This window comes from Eucyclogobius newberryi, unplaced genomic scaffold, assembly GCF_026437365.1.
Source record: "Eucyclogobius newberryi isolate DKJ021-1_F unplaced genomic scaffold, fEucNew1.0.hap1 SCAF_5, whole genome shotgun sequence".
Lineage (NCBI taxonomy): Eukaryota > Metazoa > Chordata > Actinopteri > Gobiiformes > Gobiidae > Eucyclogobius > Eucyclogobius newberryi.
Genome location: NW_027316167.1, coordinates 41,034,334 through 41,054,853, shown reverse-complemented (window position 1 = coordinate 41,054,853; position 20,520 = coordinate 41,034,334). Strand labels below are relative to the sequence as shown.

The 20,520-nt window shown below is 53.7% G+C and overlaps 1 protein-coding gene across 7 annotated transcripts in view; it reads right to left on the bottom strand.

The window, feature by feature from the left end:
- neo1a (neogenin 1a) overlaps window positions 1–20,520 on the bottom strand; it is a 280,070-nt gene that overhangs the window by 76,822 nt on the left and 182,728 nt on the right. For 6 of the 7 annotated variants that reach the window (XM_072465808.1, XM_072465814.1, XM_072465812.1 and 3 more), the window contains exons 7-8: window positions 20,130–20,250; window positions 1,139–1,373 (exon numbers count right to left, since the gene is read on the bottom strand). In XM_072465808.1, the coding sequence (XP_072321909.1) occupies window positions 1,139–1,373; window positions 20,130–20,250 (356 nt within the window). The remainder of the gene's footprint in view (window positions 1–1,138; window positions 1,374–20,129; window positions 20,251–20,520) is intronic. The other variant, XM_072465811.1, reaches the window with a different exon arrangement.

Genomic DNA, 20,520 nt, shown 5'->3' with positions numbered 1-20,520 from the left:
CGCTCTCAGACTCTCAGACTCTGACTCTCAGACTCTCGCTCTCAGACTCTCGCTCTCAGACTCTCAGACTCTGACTCTCAGACTCTCGCTCTCAGACTCTCGCTCTCACTCTCAGACTCACGCTCTCAGACTCTCGCTCTCAGACTCTGGCTCTCAGACTCTCGCTCTCAGACTCACGCTCTCAGACTCTCAGACTCTGACTCTCAGACTCTCGCTCTCAGACTCTCGCTCTCACTCTCAGACTCACGCTCTCAGACTGTCGCTCTCAGACTCTCAGACTCACGCTCTCAGACTCTCGCTCTCAGACTCACGCTCTCAGACTGTCGCTCTCAGACTCACGCTCTCAGACTGTCGCTCTCAGACTCTCGCTCTCAGACTCTCGCTCTCAGACTCTCAGACTCTTGCTCTCAGACTCACGCTCTCAGACTCACGCTCTCAGACTCTCGCTCTCAGACTCTCAGACTCTTGCTCTCAGACTCACGCTCTCAGACTCACGCTCTCAGACTCTCGCTCTCAGACTCTCGCTCTCAGACTCACGCTCTCAGACTCACGCTCTCAGACTCACGCTCTCAGACTCTCGCTCTCAGACTCACGCTCTCAGACTCACGCTCTCAGACTCTCGCTCTCAGACTCACGCTCTCAGACTCACGCTCTCAGACTCTCGCTCTCAGACTCTCGCTCTCAGACTCTCGCTCTCAGACTCTCGCTCTCAGACTCACGCTCTCAGACTCTCGCTCTCAGACTCTCGCTCTCAGACTCTCGCTCTCAGACTCTCGCTCTCAGACTCACGCTCTCAGACTCACGCTCTCAGACTCTCGCTCTCAGACTCACGCTCTCAGACTCACGCTCTCAGACTCTCGCTCTCAGACTCTCGCTCTCAGACTCTCGCTCTCAGACTCACGCTCTCAGACTCTCAGACTCTCGCTCTCAGACTCACACTCTGACTCACACTCAGACTCATTTAAATCTGCACTGGCCCTTTAAGAGCCTTAATACTTACAAACCCCTCTGCACACGTCACATCTCTCGTTAGTTTGACGCCTTCATTCATTCCACAGTGAAATGACGGACTTCCTCTCTGGACATTACCCCGGGACAGTCCCCAAGCTCCCCCTAGTGTCCCCAAGTGTCCCCTTACCTGCTGGTCCCCTCTGGGCTGTAGAACACAGAGTACATGAGCTCCTCCCCGTGCGGCTCGACCGGCGGGCGCCAGGTGAGTTTGACGAATCGCGTGGACACCAGAGACGCCACCAGGTCCCGTGGCGCAGAGGGGGTGGGGCCTGCCGAGTCAGACACGCCTCCCAAGCCTGGCGTTACATGGTCAGTAGTGTTAGGAGTCAGTGAGGGGGAGGGGCCAGAGGGCAGGGCTACGTCTGAGGGGAGGGGCAAGGGAGGCCAGGGGGCGGGGACAGTGATGGAATGAGAATGACAGTGAAAGAAACGAAAGAAAGAAAGAAAAACAAAAAAGAAAAACAAAACATAACAAAAAGGACTCAGAGCACAAAAAACACTGAGCTACCAACACGCTAACGATGCGGCACGAGACGGGGGGCTAACATGCAGCTACACACAGCTCTACACACAGGGACACTACATCATCATAGCCCACCACGCCCGCCAGCGCCATCATCATCGCCCACCACGCCCGCCAGCGCCATCAGCCCGCCACGCCCGCCAGCGCCATCATCATCGCCCACCACGCCCGCCAGCGCAATCAGCCCGCCACGCCCGCCAGCGCCATCATCATCGCCCACCACGCCCGCCAGCACCATCAGCCCGTCACGCCCGCCAGCGCCATCATCATCGCCCACCAAGCCCGCCAGCATCATCGCCCACCACGCCCGCCAGCGCCATCATCATCGCCCACCACGCCCGCCAGCGCCATCAGCCCGCCACGCCCGCCAGCGCCATCATCATCGCCCACCACGCCCGCCAGCGCCATCATCATCGCCCACCACGCCCGCCAGCACCATCAGCCCGTCACGCCCGCCAGCGCCATCATCATCGCCCACCACGCCCGCCAGCATCATCGCCCACCACGCCCGCCAGCGCCATCATCATCGCCCACCACGCCCGCCAGCGCCATCAGCCCGCCACGCCCGCCAGCGCCATCATCATCGCCCACCACGCCCGCCAGCGCCATCATCATCGCCCACCACGCCCGCCAGCGCCATCAGCCCGTCACGCCCGCCAGCGCCATCATCATCGCCCACCACGCCCGCCAGCGCCATCATCATCGCCCACCACGCCCGCCAGCATCATCGCCCACCACGCCCGCCAGCGCCATCATCATTGCCCGCCACGCCCGCCAGCGCCATCATCATCGCCCACCACGCCCGCCAGCGCCATCATCATCGCCCACCACGCCCGCCAGCGCCATCAGCCCGCCACGCCCGCCAGCGCCATCATCATCGCCCACCACGCCCGCCAGCGCCATCATCATCGCCCACCACGCCCGCCAGCGCCATCATCATCGCCCACCACGCCCGCCAGCGCCATCATCATCGCCCACCACGCCCGCCAGCGCCATCAGCCCGCCAGCGCCATCATCATCGCCCACCACGCCCGCCAGCGCCATCATCATCGCCCACCACGCCCGCCAGCGCCATCAGCCCGTCACGCCCGCCAGCGCCATCATCATCGCCCACCACGCCCGCCAGCATCATCGCCCACCACGCCCGCCAGCGCCATCATCATCGCCCACCACGCCCGCCAGCGCCATCAGCCCGCCACGCCCGCCAGCGCCATCATCATCGCCCACCACGCCCGCCAGCGCCATCATCATCGCCCACCACGCCCGCCAGCGCCATCAGCCCGTCACGCCCGCCAGCGCCATCATCATCGCCCACCACGCCCGCCAGCGCCATCATCATCGCCCACCACGCCCGCCAGCATCATCGCCCACCACGCCCGCCAGCGCCATCATCATCGCCCACCACGCCCGCCAGCGCCATCAGCCCGCCACGCCCGCCAGCGCCATCATCATCGCCCACCACGCCCGCCAGCATCATCGCCCACCACGCCCGCCAGCGCCATCATCATCGCCCACCACGCCCGCCAGCGCCATCATCATCGCCCACCACGCCCGCCAGCGCCATCAGCCCATCACGCCGCCAGCGCCATCATCATCGCCCACCACGCCCGCCAGCGCCAATCATTTCACACCAAAAATGATTCATGTTCATAGATTTCCACACTTGAATACAGATAGTTTTATGTACAGATATAAACCCGGTGGGATCCAAACTGATTTTTTTGCAGTGTTTTTCTCAGTTTAAAAATTCAAAATGACAAATTCACTTTTTCAATATTCTATGTTGAGATTTTCAGGTCGTCTAAATTTTGAGTGTAAAATGTGTCGTGCAAGACAAACTTGAAGCGACTGAAATCCAGAGTAAAAGTCAGATGCCCTTCCTGTCACAACCCACACATACTGTAAGCAACACCAGGACCATACACGTGATTGTTGACCCTGCAACCCTGTGGTTAAAGGGTATCTGCTGACCCCACTGCACCACTGCCGTCACACACACTGAGTTTTGGAACGGACTAACGAGCATTTCAATAATCATGGAACAGGAGTTGTCTTGGTAAAGTTGGATTGTGATGGATCATTTTTTCTGCCTGAACAGAAGAAGCAGCCGCTGGTTTGAGCCTTGTAGAGTTTTACAGACTCTAAACCGGATCCTTTCCTCACCGCGAGTCTGAGCAGAAAGCCTCCTGCCGGAACATTCCAGAGCCCGCCACAGAAATGCAGCCGTTCAATTTAGAGAACAGACTGTGGGCGCACTACAGGACCAGAGCAGGACCAGAGCAGGACCCGAGCAGGACCAGAGCAGGACCAGAGCAGGACCCGAGCAGGACCAGAGCAGGACCAGACCAGGACCAGAGCAGGACCCGAGCAGGACCAGAGCAGGACCCGAGCAGGACCAGAGCAGGACCAGACCAGGACCAGAGCAGGACCCGAGCAGGACCAGAGCAGGACCAGAGCAGGACCAGAGCAGGACCAGAGCAGGACCCGAGCAGGACCAGAGCAGGACCAGACCAGGACCCGAGCAGGACCCGAGCAGGACTAGAGTAGGACTAGAGCAGGACCAGAGCAGGACTAGAGCAGGACCAGAGCAGGACCAGAGCAGGACTCAGGACCAGAGAAGGACTAGAGCAGGACTAGAGCAGGACCAGAGCAGGACTAGAGCAGGACTAGAGCAGGACTCAGGACCAGAGCAGGACCCGAGCAGGACTAGAGCAGGACTAGAGCAGGACCAGAGCAGGACCAGAGCAGGAGCAGAGCAGGACCAGAGCAGGACTCAGGACCAGAGCAGGAGCAGAGCAGGACCAGAGCAGGACTCAGGACCAGAGAAGGACTAGAGCAGGACTAGAGCAGGACCAGAGCAGGACTAGAGCAGGACTAGAGCAGGACTCAGGACCAGAGCAGGACCCGAGCAGGACTAGAGCAGGACTAGAGCAGGACTAGAGCAGGACCAGAGCAGGACTAGAGCAGGACTAGAGCAGGACCAGAGCAGGACTAGAGCAGGACTAGAGCAGGACTCAGGACCAGAGCAGGACCCGAGCAGGACTAGAGCAGGACCAGAGCAGGACTAGAGCAGGACTAGAGCAGGACCAGAGCAGGACCAGAGCAGGACCAGAGCAGGACCCGAGCAGGACTAGAGCAGGACCAGAGCAGGACTAGAGCAGGACCAGACCAGGACCAGAGCAGGACCCGAGCAGGACCAGAGCAGGACCCGAGCAGGACTAGAGCAGGACTAGAGCAGGACTAGAGCAGGACCAGAGCAGGACCAGAGCAGGACTCAGGACCAGAGCAGGACTCAGGACCAGAGCAGGACCAGAGCAGGACTCAGGACCAGAGCAGGACCATAGCAGGAGCAGAGCAGGACTAGAGCAGGACTAGAGCAGGACTCAGGACCAGAGCAGGACCCGAGCAGGACTAGAGCAGGACCAGAGCAGGACTAGAGCAGGACCCGAGCAGGACCAGAGCAGGACTCAGGACCAGAGCAGGACCAGAGCAGGACTCAGGACCAGAGCAGGACCAGAGCAGGACTCAGGACCAGAGCAGGACCAGAGCAGGACTAGAGCAGGTCTAAACCAGGTCTGCCGTGAGATGATTCAGGAGCAGAGCGGGCTGAACCTCGGGCTCGTGCTGTTTGTCATTTTGGTTTCACCATTTCTCTGGCATTTCTCCTCCGTGAGCCCAGGCGGCAGGTTTTCGGTTCCTTAAGATGATAAAGTTCCAGGCAGTACAAAAGACTCATTCACACAGTGAGCGCTGCATCAGGGGGACATTTTACATACATTTGTTTCCCCATCATTTCAAAAATAATGGTGTCCAAAAGTTGATCATAAGGACCCAATTAAAGATGCACTATGTCACTTTTCCACACACGGTCCACAGGGTCAAATCAAACCCACAAACAGCACAATCTGAAGAGAGAGAAGTGTGATTTTGTTCTGAATATGACAGGTGACCGATGACCTCCTTGTTTCACACGTGTCACTGAAATAAACACACCTGATTGCACAGTTCTGTCTGAGTTTGGCTTGAGACGCAGAGGAGGAGGCGGCGACCAGACTGAGACCTTCTGTCAGTCGGGTGTGTTTAACTGACCCAGTGCCAGTGCCCTCCTGCCCGCCGGGTACACGCTCAGCCCTGGTTCTCACAGTGTGTTACCCCCCACCCCCCCACGCCCGCACCTGCCTGACAGGCTCTATTCTGGGTTGATAAATCGTGTCATTAGCATCTTGGCCGGCGGTAATGAATAGCTGGCATTAAGTCTTAATGAGGAGGGTTACTCTGGATCTGCATCATAAATCTGGCTAAACATTTTACCAAATCGCCAGGACAAAAACGCAGCTAGTGCGGCATTCATCTTCATATTGGACGCCAGTGAAAAGTGGCAGTGAGATGTAAATAAGTGAGGGCGCACTAGAGGTGGGGCTGGACTCCCCTGTGCGGCGGGGCTTTCATCACGGTGTAAAAGCAGAGATACAGACTCGCTCTCCACTCCAACAGACTCATGCAGACGTGAGGACGAGCCAGCGCGACACGGCGAGTTGGACTGAGTTTAAGAGAGTGAAGCCAGGACGCAGAAGATGGATCATCTGAGAATCCATCTCAAGTGAGCAGAAACTGAACATTACGGTAATCACCACGTCACATCTCTGCTCCGCTGCTGTCCAAGTGTCAGGGGTCATCACACATCCTCTGTGTGAGCACAGGCCACATGCTTCTCTTTAAGTCTCTCTTCCTTAAACTGGGCCTACATTCGGTCAGTTTGGTGTGCTGGTCGTGCGCTCGCAGGGAGTTTAATATTTGCCGTGTGTCGTTAGGTCAGAGCGCTGCTGAAGCCGACATGGTTAAAACACAGCTGCAAACACCTGCTCTGAGCGGTGTGAGGAGGTCATCACGGTGTGAGGAGGTCATTATGGTGTGAGGAGGTCATCACCGTGTGAGGAGGTCATCACGGTGTGAGGAGGTCATCACCGTGTGAGGAGGTCATCACGGTGTGAGGCGGTCATCACGGTGTGAGGAGGTCATCACGGTGTGAGGAGGTCATCACGGTGTGAGGAGGTCATTATGGTGTGAGGAGGTCATCACGGTGTGAGGAGGTCATTATGGTGTGAGGAGGTCATCACCGTGTGAGGAGGTCATCACGGTGTGAGGCGGTCATCACGGTGTGAGGAGGTCATCACGGTGTGAGGCGGTCATCACGGTGTGAGGCGGTCATCACGGTGTGAGGAGGTCATCACGGTGTGAGGCGGTCATCACGGTGTGATGAGGTCATCACGGTGTGAGGCGGTCATCACGGTGTGATGAGGTCATCACGGTGTGATGAGGTCATCATGGTGTGAGGAGGTCATCACGGTGTGAGGAGGTCATTACGGTGTGAGGAGGTCATCACCGTGTGAGGAGGTCATCACGGTGTGAGGCGGTCATCACGGTGTGATGAGGTCATCACGGTGTGAGGCGGTCATCACGGTGTGATGAGGTCATCACGGTGTGAGGAGGTCATTATGGTGTGAGGAGGTCATTATGGTGTGAGGAGGTCATTATGGTGTGAGGAGGTCATTATGGTGTGAGGAGGTCATCACCGTGTGAGGAGGTCATCACGGTGTGAGGCGGTCATCACGGTGTGAGGAGGTCATCACGGTGTGAGGAGGTCATCACGGTGTGAGGCGGTCATCACGGTGTGAGGCGGTCATCACGGTGTGAGGAGGTCATCACGGTGTGAGGCGGTCATCACGGTGTGATGAGGTCATCATGGTGTGAGGAGGTCATTATGGTGTGAGGAGGTCATCACGGTGTGAGGAGGTCATCACGGTGTGAGGCAGTCATCACGGTGTGAGGAGGTCATCACGGTGTGAGGCGGTCATCATGGTGTGAGGAGGTCATCACGGTGTGAGGAGGTCATCATGGTGTGAGGAGGTCATCACGGTGTGAGGCGGTCATCACGGTGTGAGGCGGTCTTATACTTTAAATAGTATACTCTCCCTAACTCGGGTAATGGTGATTATTTAAAGGTTGAATGGACGATTTCTTTGGCCCAAATCTGAGTCTCATTTCCTCGTGGCGTGGACTGTCCATTAGTCATGCCACGTGTCAATCATAAAACGCACCTACTGCTCACCTGCAGAGCCTTGTTTACCTGCAGAGCCTTGTTCACCTGCAGAGCCTGGTTCACCTGCAGAGCCTGGTTCACCTGCAGAGCCTCGTTCACCTGCAGAGCCTGGTTCACCTGCAGAGCCTGGTTCACCTGCAGAGCCTCGTTCACCTGCAGAGCCTCGTTCACCTGCAGAGCCTGGTTCACCTGCAGAGCCTCGTTCACCTGCAGAGCCTGGTTCACCTGCAGAGCCTCGTTCACCTGCAGAGCCTCGTTCACCTGCAGAGCCTCGTTCACCTGCAGCCGCGTGCAGCTCGTCCCCCGAGAGCAGCACGTTTCCGCGTGTCTAAGCGCATGGATCTATCGTAATATAGTTCCCTCAGTGTACAGGACAAAATTAAGACAGAGAAAGACAGTTCGAGCTGTCTCAGAAGAGACGGAAATCTACGGGAGACGAGATGCGATGTGATCCGTCGCGCTAATGGGAGCGCGACGGGGAGTGGCATGAGCACGGGGGAGTGTCATGTGCACGGGGGAGTCGCATGTGCACGGGGGAGTGGCATGAGCACGGGGGAGTGGCATGTGCACGGGGGAGTGGCATGAGCACGGGGGAGTGGCATGAGCACGGGGGAGTGGCATGAGCACGGGGGAGTGGCATGAGCACGGGGGAGTGGCATGTGCACGGGGGAGTGGCATGCGCACGGGGGAGTGGCATGAGCACGGGGGAGTGTCATGTGCACGGGGGAGTGTCATGAGCACGGGGGAGTGTCATGAGCACGGGGGAGTGGCATGTGCACGGGGGAGTGTCATGAGCACGGGGGAGTGGCATGTGCACGGGGGAGTGGCATGTGCACGGGGGAGTGTCATGAGCACGGGGGAGTGTCATGTGCACGGGGGAGTGTCATGAGCACGGGGGAGTGGCATGTGCACGGGGGAGTGGCATGTGCACGGGGGAGTGGCATGAGCACGGGGGAGTGGCATGTGCACGGGGGCGTGGCATGTGCACTTCCACCTGAGTTCTCAAATCGCCGAAAAATCGTCCATAACGCCTTTAAGTATAAAACTGTTTACTCATACTCATGGGAAACAATGGAGATCCATCCAGACACAGGTAGAACATGCAAACTCCTGTTCTGAAAACTGAACTTTTCCCCCTAAATCCAAAACCATCAACTTAATGAACAGAATTTATAACAAACAAGAGATATATTGATTTTCCAGTCGACATCTTTAAAAAGCCATTGAGAACAACACTTCCCTCCCCCGCTCCACACGAGGACGAGGACGAGGACATACGGGTTTGGATCGCTCACATGCATTTTTAAGACGTTGACAAATCTGAGAAATGGACGAGTGTTTTTGACAGCTGACCTTCTCGCTGTGATCTGCTCAGCAGCCGCGATGAGCCTGGACGAGCCTCTGACAGGCCACAAACAGAAGAAATGACAAACGATCGCGAGCGGAGACGGTGGAGACGCGCCAAAAGTCTGAGCAAGAGTTTAACCCGAGGGGGAGTGGTATTTCCAGAAAACAAGATCGTTGCTCGAGGCCTTTTGAAACAGGAAGTCAAAACCTTATTGGATTTGGATGGACAAGGACGGAAAGTCTTTGTGAGAAGGTTTGATGGATGAAGGCTCTGACGGACTCATCACGACGCTCTAGAATGTCCATCGTTTAAAACTGCCTTAGTTCTATGTTAGATTTGTCTTCTTGCTCAGCACGAATAAGAAAAAGGCTATTTTCATAAAGCGATGCCATCGTTTAACATCAAAGACACTGGACTGAGGCTGGACACGTGTCTGGCCCAAGGACACGGCAACATTCAGCTGCTTTACAAACGTGTTGGTCAGTGAATTCAACAGCTCGACCAAAGATGTTTTCTTTATGTCAGGATTTGAACCACAAACCTTCAGTTCAGAGGAAACGCAGAATACACACTCCCAAACGCAGCCAGTGTGAGTGTGGTCAGCGGGTCAGGGGACAAACATGAGTGTGGTCAGCGGGTCAGGGGACAAACATGAGTGTGGTCAGCGGGTCAGGGGACAAACATGAGTGTGGTCAGCGGGTCAGGGGACAAACATGAGTGTGGTCAGCGGGTCAGGGGACAAACATGAGTGTGGTCAGCGGGTCAGGGGACAAACATGAGTGTGGTCAGCGGGTCAGGGGACAAACATGAGTGTGGTCAGCGGGTCAGGGGACAAACATGAGTGTGGTCAGCGGGTCAGAGGACAAACGGGTCAGGGGACAAACATGAGTGTGGTCAGCGGGTCAGGGGACAAACATGAGTGTGGTCAGCGGGTCAGGGGACAAACATGAGTGTGGTCAGCGGGTCAGAGGACAAACGGGTCAGGGGACAAACATGAGTGTGGTCAGCGGGTCAGGGGACAAACATGAGTGTGGTCAGCGGGTCAGGGGACAAACATGAGTGTGGTCAGCGGGTCAGAGGACAAACATGAGTGTGGTCAGCGGGTCAGGGGACAAACATGAGTGTGGTCAGCGGGTCAGGGGACAAACATGAGTGTGGTCAGCGAGTCAGGGGACAAACATGAGTGTGGTCAGCGAGTCAGGGGACAAACATGAGTGTGGTCAGCGAGTCAGGGGACAAACATGAGTGTGGTCAGCGAGTCAGGGGACAAACATGAGTGTGGTCAGCGAGTCAGGGGACAAACATGAGTGTGGTCAGCGGGTCAGGGGACAAACATGAGTGTGGTCAGCGAGTCAGGGGACAAACATGAGTGTGGTCAGCGGGTCAGGGGACAAACATGAGTGTGGTCAGCGGGTCAGGGGACAAACATGAGTGTGGTCAGCGAGTCGGGACAAACATGAGTGTGGTCAGCGGGTCAGGGGACAAACATGAGTGTGGTCAGCGAGTCAGGGGACAAACATGAGTGTGGTCAGCGGGTCAGGGGACAAACATGAGTGTGGTCAGCGGGTCAGGGGACAAACATGAGTGTGGTCAGCGAGTCAGGGGACAAACATGAGTGTGGTCAGCGAGTCAGGGGACAAACATGAGTGTGGTCAGCGGGTCAGGGGACAAACATGAGTGTGGTCAGCGGGTCAGGGGACAAACATGAGTGTGGTCAGCGAGTCAGGGGACAAACATCAGTGTGGTCAGCGAGTCAGAGGACAAACATGAGTGTGGTCAGCGGGTCAGGGGACAAACATGAGTGTGGTCAGCGGGTCAGGGGACAAACATGAGTGTGGTCAGCGAGTCAGGGGACAAACATGAGTGTGGTCAGCGAGTCAGGGGACAAACATGAGTGTGGTCAGCGGGTCAGGGGACAAACATGAGTGTGGTCAGCGGGTCAGGGGACAAACATGAGTGTGGTCAGCGGGTCAGGGGACAAACATGTGTGGTCAGCGGGTCAGGGGACAAACATGAGTGTGGTCAGCGGGTCAGGGGACAAACATGAGTGTGGTCAGCGGGTCAGGGGACAAACATGAGTGTGGTCAGCGGGTCAGGGGACAAACATGAGTGTGGTCAGCGAGTCAGGGGACAAACATGAGTGTGGTCAGCGAGTCAGGGGACAAACATGAGTGTGGTCAGCGAGTCAGGGGACAAACATGAGTGTGGTCAGCGAGTCAGGGGACAAACATGAGTGTGGTCAGCGGGTCAGGGGACAAACATGAGTGTGGTCAGCGGGTCAGGGGACAAACATGAGTGTGGTCAGCGGGTCAGGGGACAAACATGGAACAAAGATCACGAGACTGAAAACATCGTAGACTTCAAAGAACGAAGCACAAATCTCTGTTATTCTGAGGTGAGAGACGTTTGATTTTGTTCTGAATCATAAATGACCAATAAGTTCCTCCGTTTCACATCGGAGCCGGCTCCGGCTCCGGCTCCGGCTCCGGCTCCGGCTCCGGCTCTGGCTCAGTCACAGCAGCACAGATGACTGCTCCTCCCCCAATCCCAGACGGATGGGTCAAATGCGGGGAACGTGTTTCTTTCAAATATAAAGAGATTTTATTCTTCTGTAAAACAACTTGGCTCTGCATTTTTATCAATAATAGAAGAAATAATAACTGTGATGAGGCTGCTATAGCTCTGCAGATGTAATGTGGCTCCACGAGCATTCATAAGACTCAGATAACGTCCAAACGAGTATGAAATGATATCCTCTTGGATAAATGTAAGCCTATTATGTCAACGATGCACCTCAAACAGATTGTGCAAAGGAGATAATTAAAGCAGTTATTTGGCGCGTCTCTCAGTCCCCATTGTCTCCAGTTTCTTGTTGGCCCCTGGAAGAATCTGGCACAGATCCCGGGTCTGATTGCTCAAGCCCGGAGCCACTAACAGCGACGGCGCAGACAGTCTGGACACACAGGGGGACGAAAGTCAGACTGAAGGCATGTCTTTGTCCCAAACCTGTCAGACTCTCTTGTCCTGGAGCGGGCGGGGGCTGGGACACCTTCAGGGGCGGGGACACCTTCAGGGGCGGGGACACCTTCAGGGGCGGGGACACCTTCAGGGGCGGGGACACCTTCAGGGGCAGGGACACCTTCAGGGGCGGGGACACCTTCAGGGGCGGGGACACCTTCAGGGGTGGGGACACTTTCAGGGGCGGGGACACCTTCAGGGGCGGGGACACCTTAAGGGGCGGGGACACCTTCAGGGGCGGGGACACCTTAAGGGGCGGGGACACCTTAAGGGGCGGGGACACCTTCAGGGGCGGGGACACCTTAAGGGGCGGGGACACCTTAAGGGGCGGGGACACCTTCAGGGGCGGGGACACCTTTGGAACTGGGTTAAAAAAAACACACACATTAATTTTAAAGCAGCGTTGCTAAGTTACAGGTCAGATCTGTGGAGGGTCTAGCCAGCTCTCATTTACACATGTTTTAGTGCTAAAAGTTACAATGTGCTGTCTCTCTAACTCATGTGTCTGAAGAACTCACACGCTGTAAATGTCACATCCTGCGGGAAAAAGCTCTTTTATTAATTAGGAGATGAAGAAACGTGTGACGAGTTAAAAGATTAATGGATTTGTACTAATTAAAACTTGATTTTATGTTTTCTGCCCAAAAAATCATGCTGCGACTTTCAAATGTGGGTCAGGCTTTGAACATGAGCGCAGTGTGAACATAAAGCTGAGCGAACAGAGATCGTCATTCTGAAGGAGCTGGTGCTACTCCAAATGACCGATTCGTTAAACAATTCAATAAGAAATACGACTCTTTAGATGCTCTGACGAGGGAACATCGTGGTTCTAAAAGGTTCATTTGGCACAATAGGTCCTTTAAAGTACCTTAGACAGCAGGAGAGTTCCTGCAGTGGAAGAACAATGATTCCAAACAAACAAACTAAACAAAGTGAGTGATTGGTCACCACGGAGACGGAGAGAGCACGAGGCTGTGGAGCGTTCAGGGGCCTGACTGCTGAAAAGATCAACTGGAACATGCACGATCCAGGTTCAGTCAGATGAAGATCTTTAATTTCTCTGCTGCCCATCCCCGGGGTCCCAGGGCAGGGGTCCCAGGGCAGGGGTCCAGGGGGTCCCAGGGCAGGGGGGTCCCAGGGGTCTGCACCACTGTTCAGAGCGCTAAAGCCTCTGGTCAGGGCCTTTGCACTCACAAAGCGAGGTCATAATAATCAGATCCATGCATTCACATGGACCACGTTGCTTAATCTAGCCAACTTTATCTTTTCCCCTGGGTTCAGTCCCACTGCTGCCAGTAGATGGCGTGTTATCACCAATTAGCAACGCAGATGGAAAGAGTGTGATTTCTATGCAATGGTATCATTTTACACACAAACTCTACAGAGCTAGAGAAGATTCCCGTCCGCATCATCGTCAGATCTTTGATAAACTCCAGACGTTCTGTCTTTTGGCTCTAAACTTGCCCTCGTTTGGAGCACTCTTGCTAATTGAATGTTGCATCAAATATTAATGAAGTCTTCATCAAACGCATGTCCTTGCCTGATCCCTTCAGTGCCGAGCTCCTCTGATCGCGCCGTAGCCACACAGTGCGTGTTTAGCTTAGCGTGCACAAGGCTAACGGCTCATTTAGCCGTTTCCTTCAGCCGTTCAGTCACAGGTTCAGGTCCTGGCGGAGGAGAAAATGCCTCGTTCTGGGTTTTGTATTGGACATTCCCCGAGGAACACACTTTACACAACTGCAGTTTCTCCAAAACAAAGAAAGTGTTTGTTATACAAGTTCTTCAACCTTCAAGTGAAACCAAACAGGCCCAAATGGTCAAAAAGGTGTTAACACAGAAAGAAGAGCGTGCAGAATCTGCTTGAGAAACGGTCTTGTTTTTCCTCTCACTGTTGCTAAAAGAGTTCATGGACCTGGAGCTGGCCATGCCTTAGGAAGTGTCCAGAAGTCCAGATATGCTTCAGTGTGAAGTCCTTTAAAACCTCTGAGGAGCAGGTCGTTTGGAGACGAGGACACATTTTCTTTTGAGTTAATAAATGAAAATAGTTTTGTTTGGTATTTCCTGTTGTTTCTTGTGGTGGGGCTCGGGTGAAGAGCATCAGAGCAAACATCACAGATCAGATGGTTCTGGTCAAACACCTCTTCTCCATAGATGATCTCATCCCCTTTGTCTCAAGATGGCTCTGGTTCTAAGTTACATATTAGAGCGAAGCGTCATATGACCAAAGTCTTGCTCTTACTTGATGGAACCAGAACCAGCTTCAGTTCCTCCTTTTGCCTTTGACACATATTATGAAGTTAATCGACAGAGAAAAGCAAATCTATAATCTATAAGCCAGAACGCTGCTTAATATAGATCCTTCTAAAATAGGTTATGGTCAGGAAAGACGAGCCGTCCTCCAATAACAAAGCGTCCCGAGCAGAGGGGTCGCGCTGGGGTCAGGCTGGGGGCCACAGGAAAATGAAACGCCCGGGTTAGTGTCTCCTACGCTGTGGACAGGGGCATGCTGGGATGGAAAGCTAGGCTGTGGACAGGGGCATGCTGGGATGGAAAGCTAGGCTGTGGACAGGGGCATGGCTGGGATGGAAAACTAGGCTGTGGACAGGGGCATGCTGGGATGGAAAGCTAGGCTGTGGACAGGGGCATGCTGGGATGGAAAATGTAGGGTTACAGCAGCGGCGAGAGCAAGAGTCGTCAGAACAAGTGGCAAATATTGTGGTGATATGTTCAAATTTAACGTTTTGAGCAGGAAATATGTGCAATTGTTCTGTGTTTTCTCTCAAATATGAAATGCTTGGTTTAAAATGGACTTTATTTCAACTACAACTTGTGGAGGGGAGAGAGCTGTCAGACATCGGCCCCAAAACGAGCTTAAACTGCTGTTGAGAACAAGGCTGACCTTCGCAACAGCAGCACAAACAAGAGACGTCCAGACGCTCAGGCCACAGAGCTGGAAATGAAGGCGCGGCGGCGACGCCCGGGTAAACACGGGTGGCAAATGTGTGCGGCGGTGACGATCGGAGTGTGTGGTCAGTGTGTGGTCAGTGTGTGGTCACTCAGAACGAAGACAAGTTCACAAGCAGTTTGAGAGACAGAGCTGTGACCATGAGGTCTTTAGAGTGGACAGAGAGAGAGAGAGAGGGACACGGACTCGGACAGTGAGTGAGGCTGAATCCACGCGCTGTGAGTCATGCAGCGGATCACAGAACCATCCGGATCACAGAACCATCCGGATCACAGAACCATCCGGATCACAGAACCATCCGGATCACAGAACCAACCGGATCACAGCGTGGCTCATCATCAAGACCATCGTGTTCACGCTGATCTTCAAAGCTGTGAGAAGTCGTTTTGTCCTAATGCAATTCACTTTGTCGAGTCAGATGAGGATGAGGAGGAGGAGGAGGAAGAGGAGGAGGAAGAGTCAGATGAGGAGGAGGAGGAGGAGGAGTCAGAGGAGGAGGAAGAGTCAGATGAGGAGGAGGAGGAGTCAGAGGAGGAGGAAGAGTCTGATGAGGAGGAGGAGGAGGAGGAGTACGAGCGGCACATTTACAGCTGAAGAACGTATGGAAAACAGCGCTGCACACGAGCCGCGGTGGAGGGCTGATGCTAATGCTAATGCTACAGCACTAAATGGTAGACTTAAGTCCTGAGTGTTGTACTCTGTAAATGTACATGTCTGTGCTCTTTCAGCTGTTCACAGGCTCATTTGCATATGGCTCCACATTACACTTTGTACTACGTAAACATCAGTGTCAGGATTTGAAATGGATCCGTAAAGACAGTGGTCAGCACAGTTCCTTTAAAGAAGAATGATTCTGAGGAGCTCCAAACATTAGCCCCGCCTCCTGAATCCTGACCCTTCACAGTGAGCTGACCCCGCCTCTGTGTGGACGCATTGCCCTTTGCAAAGTGTTTAAAATGAACTGTCCTTTTTAAAGACGGTTAAAACATGGATTACCACCAAATGACGTTGAGATGTTTCGTTTTCTCGAAACCAAAACACGAGGAACGTTCTTGACCATGAAACGACAAAAAACGACATTCAAGCACATTTCTTCGACTTTGACGAGTGAATACCACGGGATCCTTCTTTAAATAGCAGCAGCGAGCGCCCACTCTCTCCAGTCTGCAGTCTTTGTAGAACTCTCAGATGACAATGGCAGAAACTCTCTTTGTCTGAGCCACAAACACATGACCCACTTCTGTTCAACTGCAGCAATAAACACTTCATAAACTGGTAACGCCCATAAACCGTGTGCACTGCGTCTGCTGACGTCATGACGACAGGAGCAGCAGCACGGGACGTCCTGCAGAAGAGGTCAAAGGTCACAATACTTTAAAGGAGACACATTGTGTATTTTGTATTGCTCTGGATTGAGTTTCTCATTTATTATCACCATGGAGACAAACCAGCCAAGCCAGATCTACGGAGAGGCCAACTCGTATTTTTGGCTTATACAGGGATATACTTGCCTGACCCGCCAGCCCCGCCCACATTCTGTTTGAATGTGTAAGTGTCTGGAATCGGAGTCAGAGCCAATGAAATCGACCCAACTCGTGACCCGGCCCGTGACCCGGTTTGTGACCCGACTCGTGACCCGGCCCGTGACCCGGTTCGTGACCCGGCTCGTGACCCGACTTGTGACCAAGTATTTACTTCTGCTCTCGCTTCGGTTTGAACGATCAGGAAAGTCATCGCGATTCAAGAGACACTTTGTGCGTTCGGGGACGGATAACGCGGAACACGCCTTGTTGACATGGGCTACGTAATATCCGGTTAAGCACAGACACAGAGACACAGAGACACAGAGACACAGAGACACAGAGACACACAGACACAGAGACACACAGACACAGAGACACACAGACACACAGACACACAGACACACAGACACACACAGACACAGACACAGAGACACAGAGACACACAGACACAGAGACACAGAGACACACAGACACACAGAGACACACAGACACAGACACAGAGACACAGAGACACAGAGACACAGAGACACAGAGACACACAGACACAGAGACACACAGACACAGAGACACACAGACACACAGACACACAGACACACACAGACACAGACACAGAGACACAGAGACACACAGACACAGAGACACAGAGACACACAGACACACACAGACACAGACACAGAGACACAGAGACACAGAGACACAGAGACACACAGACACACAGAGACACACAGACACAGAGACACACAGACACACAGACACACACAGACACAGACACAGAGACACAGAGACACACAGACACAGAGACACAGAGACACACAGACACACAGACACAGACACAGAGACACAGAGACACAGAGACACAGAGACACAGAGACACACAGACACACAGAGACACACAGACACAGAGACACACAGACACACAGACACACAGAGACACACAGACACAGAGACACACAGACACACACACACACAGAGACACAGACACAGAGACACAGAGACACACAGACACAGAGACACAGAGACACAGACACAGACACACAGACACACACACACACAGACACAGAGACACAGAGACACAGAGACACAGAGACACAGAGACACACAGACACACAGAGACACACAGACACAGAGACACACAGACACACAGAGACACACAGACACAGAGACACACAGACACACACACACACAGAGACACACAGACACAGAGACACAGAGACACAGAGACACAGAGACACACAGACACAGAGACACACAGACACACAGAGACACACAGACACAGAGACACACAGACACACACACACACACAGAGACACACAGACACAGAGACACAGAGACACAGAGACACACAGACACAGAGACACACAGACACACAGAGACACACAGACACAGAGACACACAGACACAGAGACACACAGACACACAGAGACACAGAGACACACAGACACAGAGACACACAGACACAGAGACACACAGACACAGAGACACACAGACACACAGACACAGAGACACACACACAGAGACACACACACAGACACACACACAGAGACACACAGACACACACAGACACAGAGACACACAGACACACAGACACACAGAGACACAGACACAGAGACACAGAGACACACACACACACGTGGAGGAGCTGAAGTGTGTATCTGTGATGCGGCGTTCACATTCACAAAAGCTGAATGAATAAAGCAGGATTAGGCTCTGGGCCTTTGCCAGACTCTGGACTAATCTGATTACCTCATGTGCCAGATCTCTGCATCTGCCCGTGTAAGGGCCCCGTTTATCCAGGGGCCTCTGAACGCATCACGCTCCTCTTCTCTACGCAGTCAAACCAGACTCACAATGAAGCAGCAGGTCGCCAATAGATCTGACTCGTGCACTGTGATGAAGGGCCCCTGACGCAGCTGGGGGCCCCTAACACTCCCTGATTAGCCACCTGCTTAGGGTAGACGAGACGGGGTTCGGCTTTTGATTACAAATTGCGTCTTTAACAACATTTAGTGTAAACAGTGACTTGATGCAGCGCGTGTGGGATGCTGCGTCGTAAAGTCATGTGGTCTTTGTTCTCTTGGACACGCCCACAGGAAGAACTATGATTATGCAAATCATCTTAAATTACACTTGTGTTTATGTTTGGACTGTGATCAAAGGCAATAAAAGCTCTGACTCCCCCTGGAGGCGCCTGCAGGAGCTACACCTGCTTTTGTATCGACTGAAAACTGTTCTGGAAAATATAAATATAAGTCCTGTAAAGAGTTAAGTACTGGCTCTAAATTAGACACACATGAAGTACAGAGTACTTCTGTGACATTGCTTCCATCAGGTGATGATGCATGACTACCACTACCACTACTACTACTACTACTACTACTACCACTACTACAACCTTTACCAAGTTAGTAATGACCATATCTAACGTTTATATTTTAGCACACAGTAATTGTTGCTAAAGTTTTTATTAAAGGAATAATGGAGGATTTTTGGCGCGTGATCAGAGTCTCATTTCCTGGTGGCGTGGACAGTAGTTCTCCAACATGTGAATCATTCCCTGTGTGCTACTGCACACCTGCAGCCTCGTTCCCAGGATAGCAGCTCTTTTCCATGGCAGCACATGTGTGGTTGATATGTCTGTGTGTTTAGTGAGTTCCTTCAGTTACAGGACAAACGTGACGACTGTGCTCGAGCTCAGAAGAGACAGAAATCTGAGGAGACGAGAGATGATGTGATCAGTCGTGCTAATAAACAAACGCACGTGTAGAGGCGGGGCTGTAGAGGCGGGGCTGTAGAGGCGGGGCTGTAGAGGCGGGGCTGTAGAGGCGGGGCTGTAGAGGCGGGCTGTAAAGGCGGGGCTGTAGAGGCGGGGCTGTAGAGGCGGGGCTGTAAAGGCGGGGCTGTAGAGGCGGGGCTGTAAAGGCGGGGCTGTAGAGGCGGGGCTGTAGAGGCGGGGCTGTAGAGGCGGGGCTGTAAAGGCGGGGCTGTAAAGGCGGGGCTGTAGAGGCGGGGCTGTAAAGGCGGGGCTGTAGAGGCGGGGCTGTAGAGGCGGGGCTGTAGAGGCGGGGCTGTAAAGGCGGGGCTGTAAAGGCGGGGCTGTAGAGTGCTTCTGCACGAGGTTTGATGGGAGGCGGCCTCTTGGAAACAACAGGGGGTGAGAGTGCATTTTGAAAAAAGGGACCAACAATCGCTTGAGTTCTCAAATCGGCGAAAAATCCTCTATTATTCCTTTAATACATTACAAATACTACTACATAGTTTGCTAGTAGTTTTCAGTCACTCACATACAGTAAATACTGGTTCTCTACGGCAACGACAACTACTACTAATCTACAACGTGCAAAGTGATTTAACTGCAGTCTTCTGTTTGCTCACAGTGAGGCAGCCCGCCCTGCAGCAGCGGGCCGCCCTGCAGCAGCGGGCCGCCCTGCAGCAGCGGGCCGCCCTGCAGCAGCGGGCCGCCCTGCAGCAGCGGGCAGACCACCATAAATAAGAAATAAGACCAGGGACCTCACTGAGGACCCCCCCCCCTCCCCCCTGTCAGGTACACAAGTGTTGAAATCTAGAGCTGCCGCGGCGCCGGGCGTGGTCATCTGCTCCGTGGCTCGGGTGTTTAGTTCAAAGGTGAAAGGAGAAGGACGTACCGTGGTCCAGGATGACGAGCTGAGCGCTGGACTGGACGTTCCCCGCGTCGTTCTCAGCCAAACACTGGTAGAAGCCCTCGTCCGACTTGACCAGGCCCAGGACCTGCAGGTTGTGCTCCTTCTGTGGAGGGTTCAGGACAACACCACCTGAGCTCTGACACATCCACATTTATGATGCAGCTGCAGCTTCATCAGCTTCTTGCCATAAGAGGCTTTAAACCCTTTTTTCCATTAGATGCAACAGAGTTCACTTTCTGCTAAACTTTATCCTTTACATATTTTGAATCCGCTATGTCCTACTCAAGCCTAAACCCCCTTTATCTATTTGTTTCTCTTATTTTTTCCTTATTTATATATATTTTTTTATCTTATTCTTATTATTTGTTTGTAT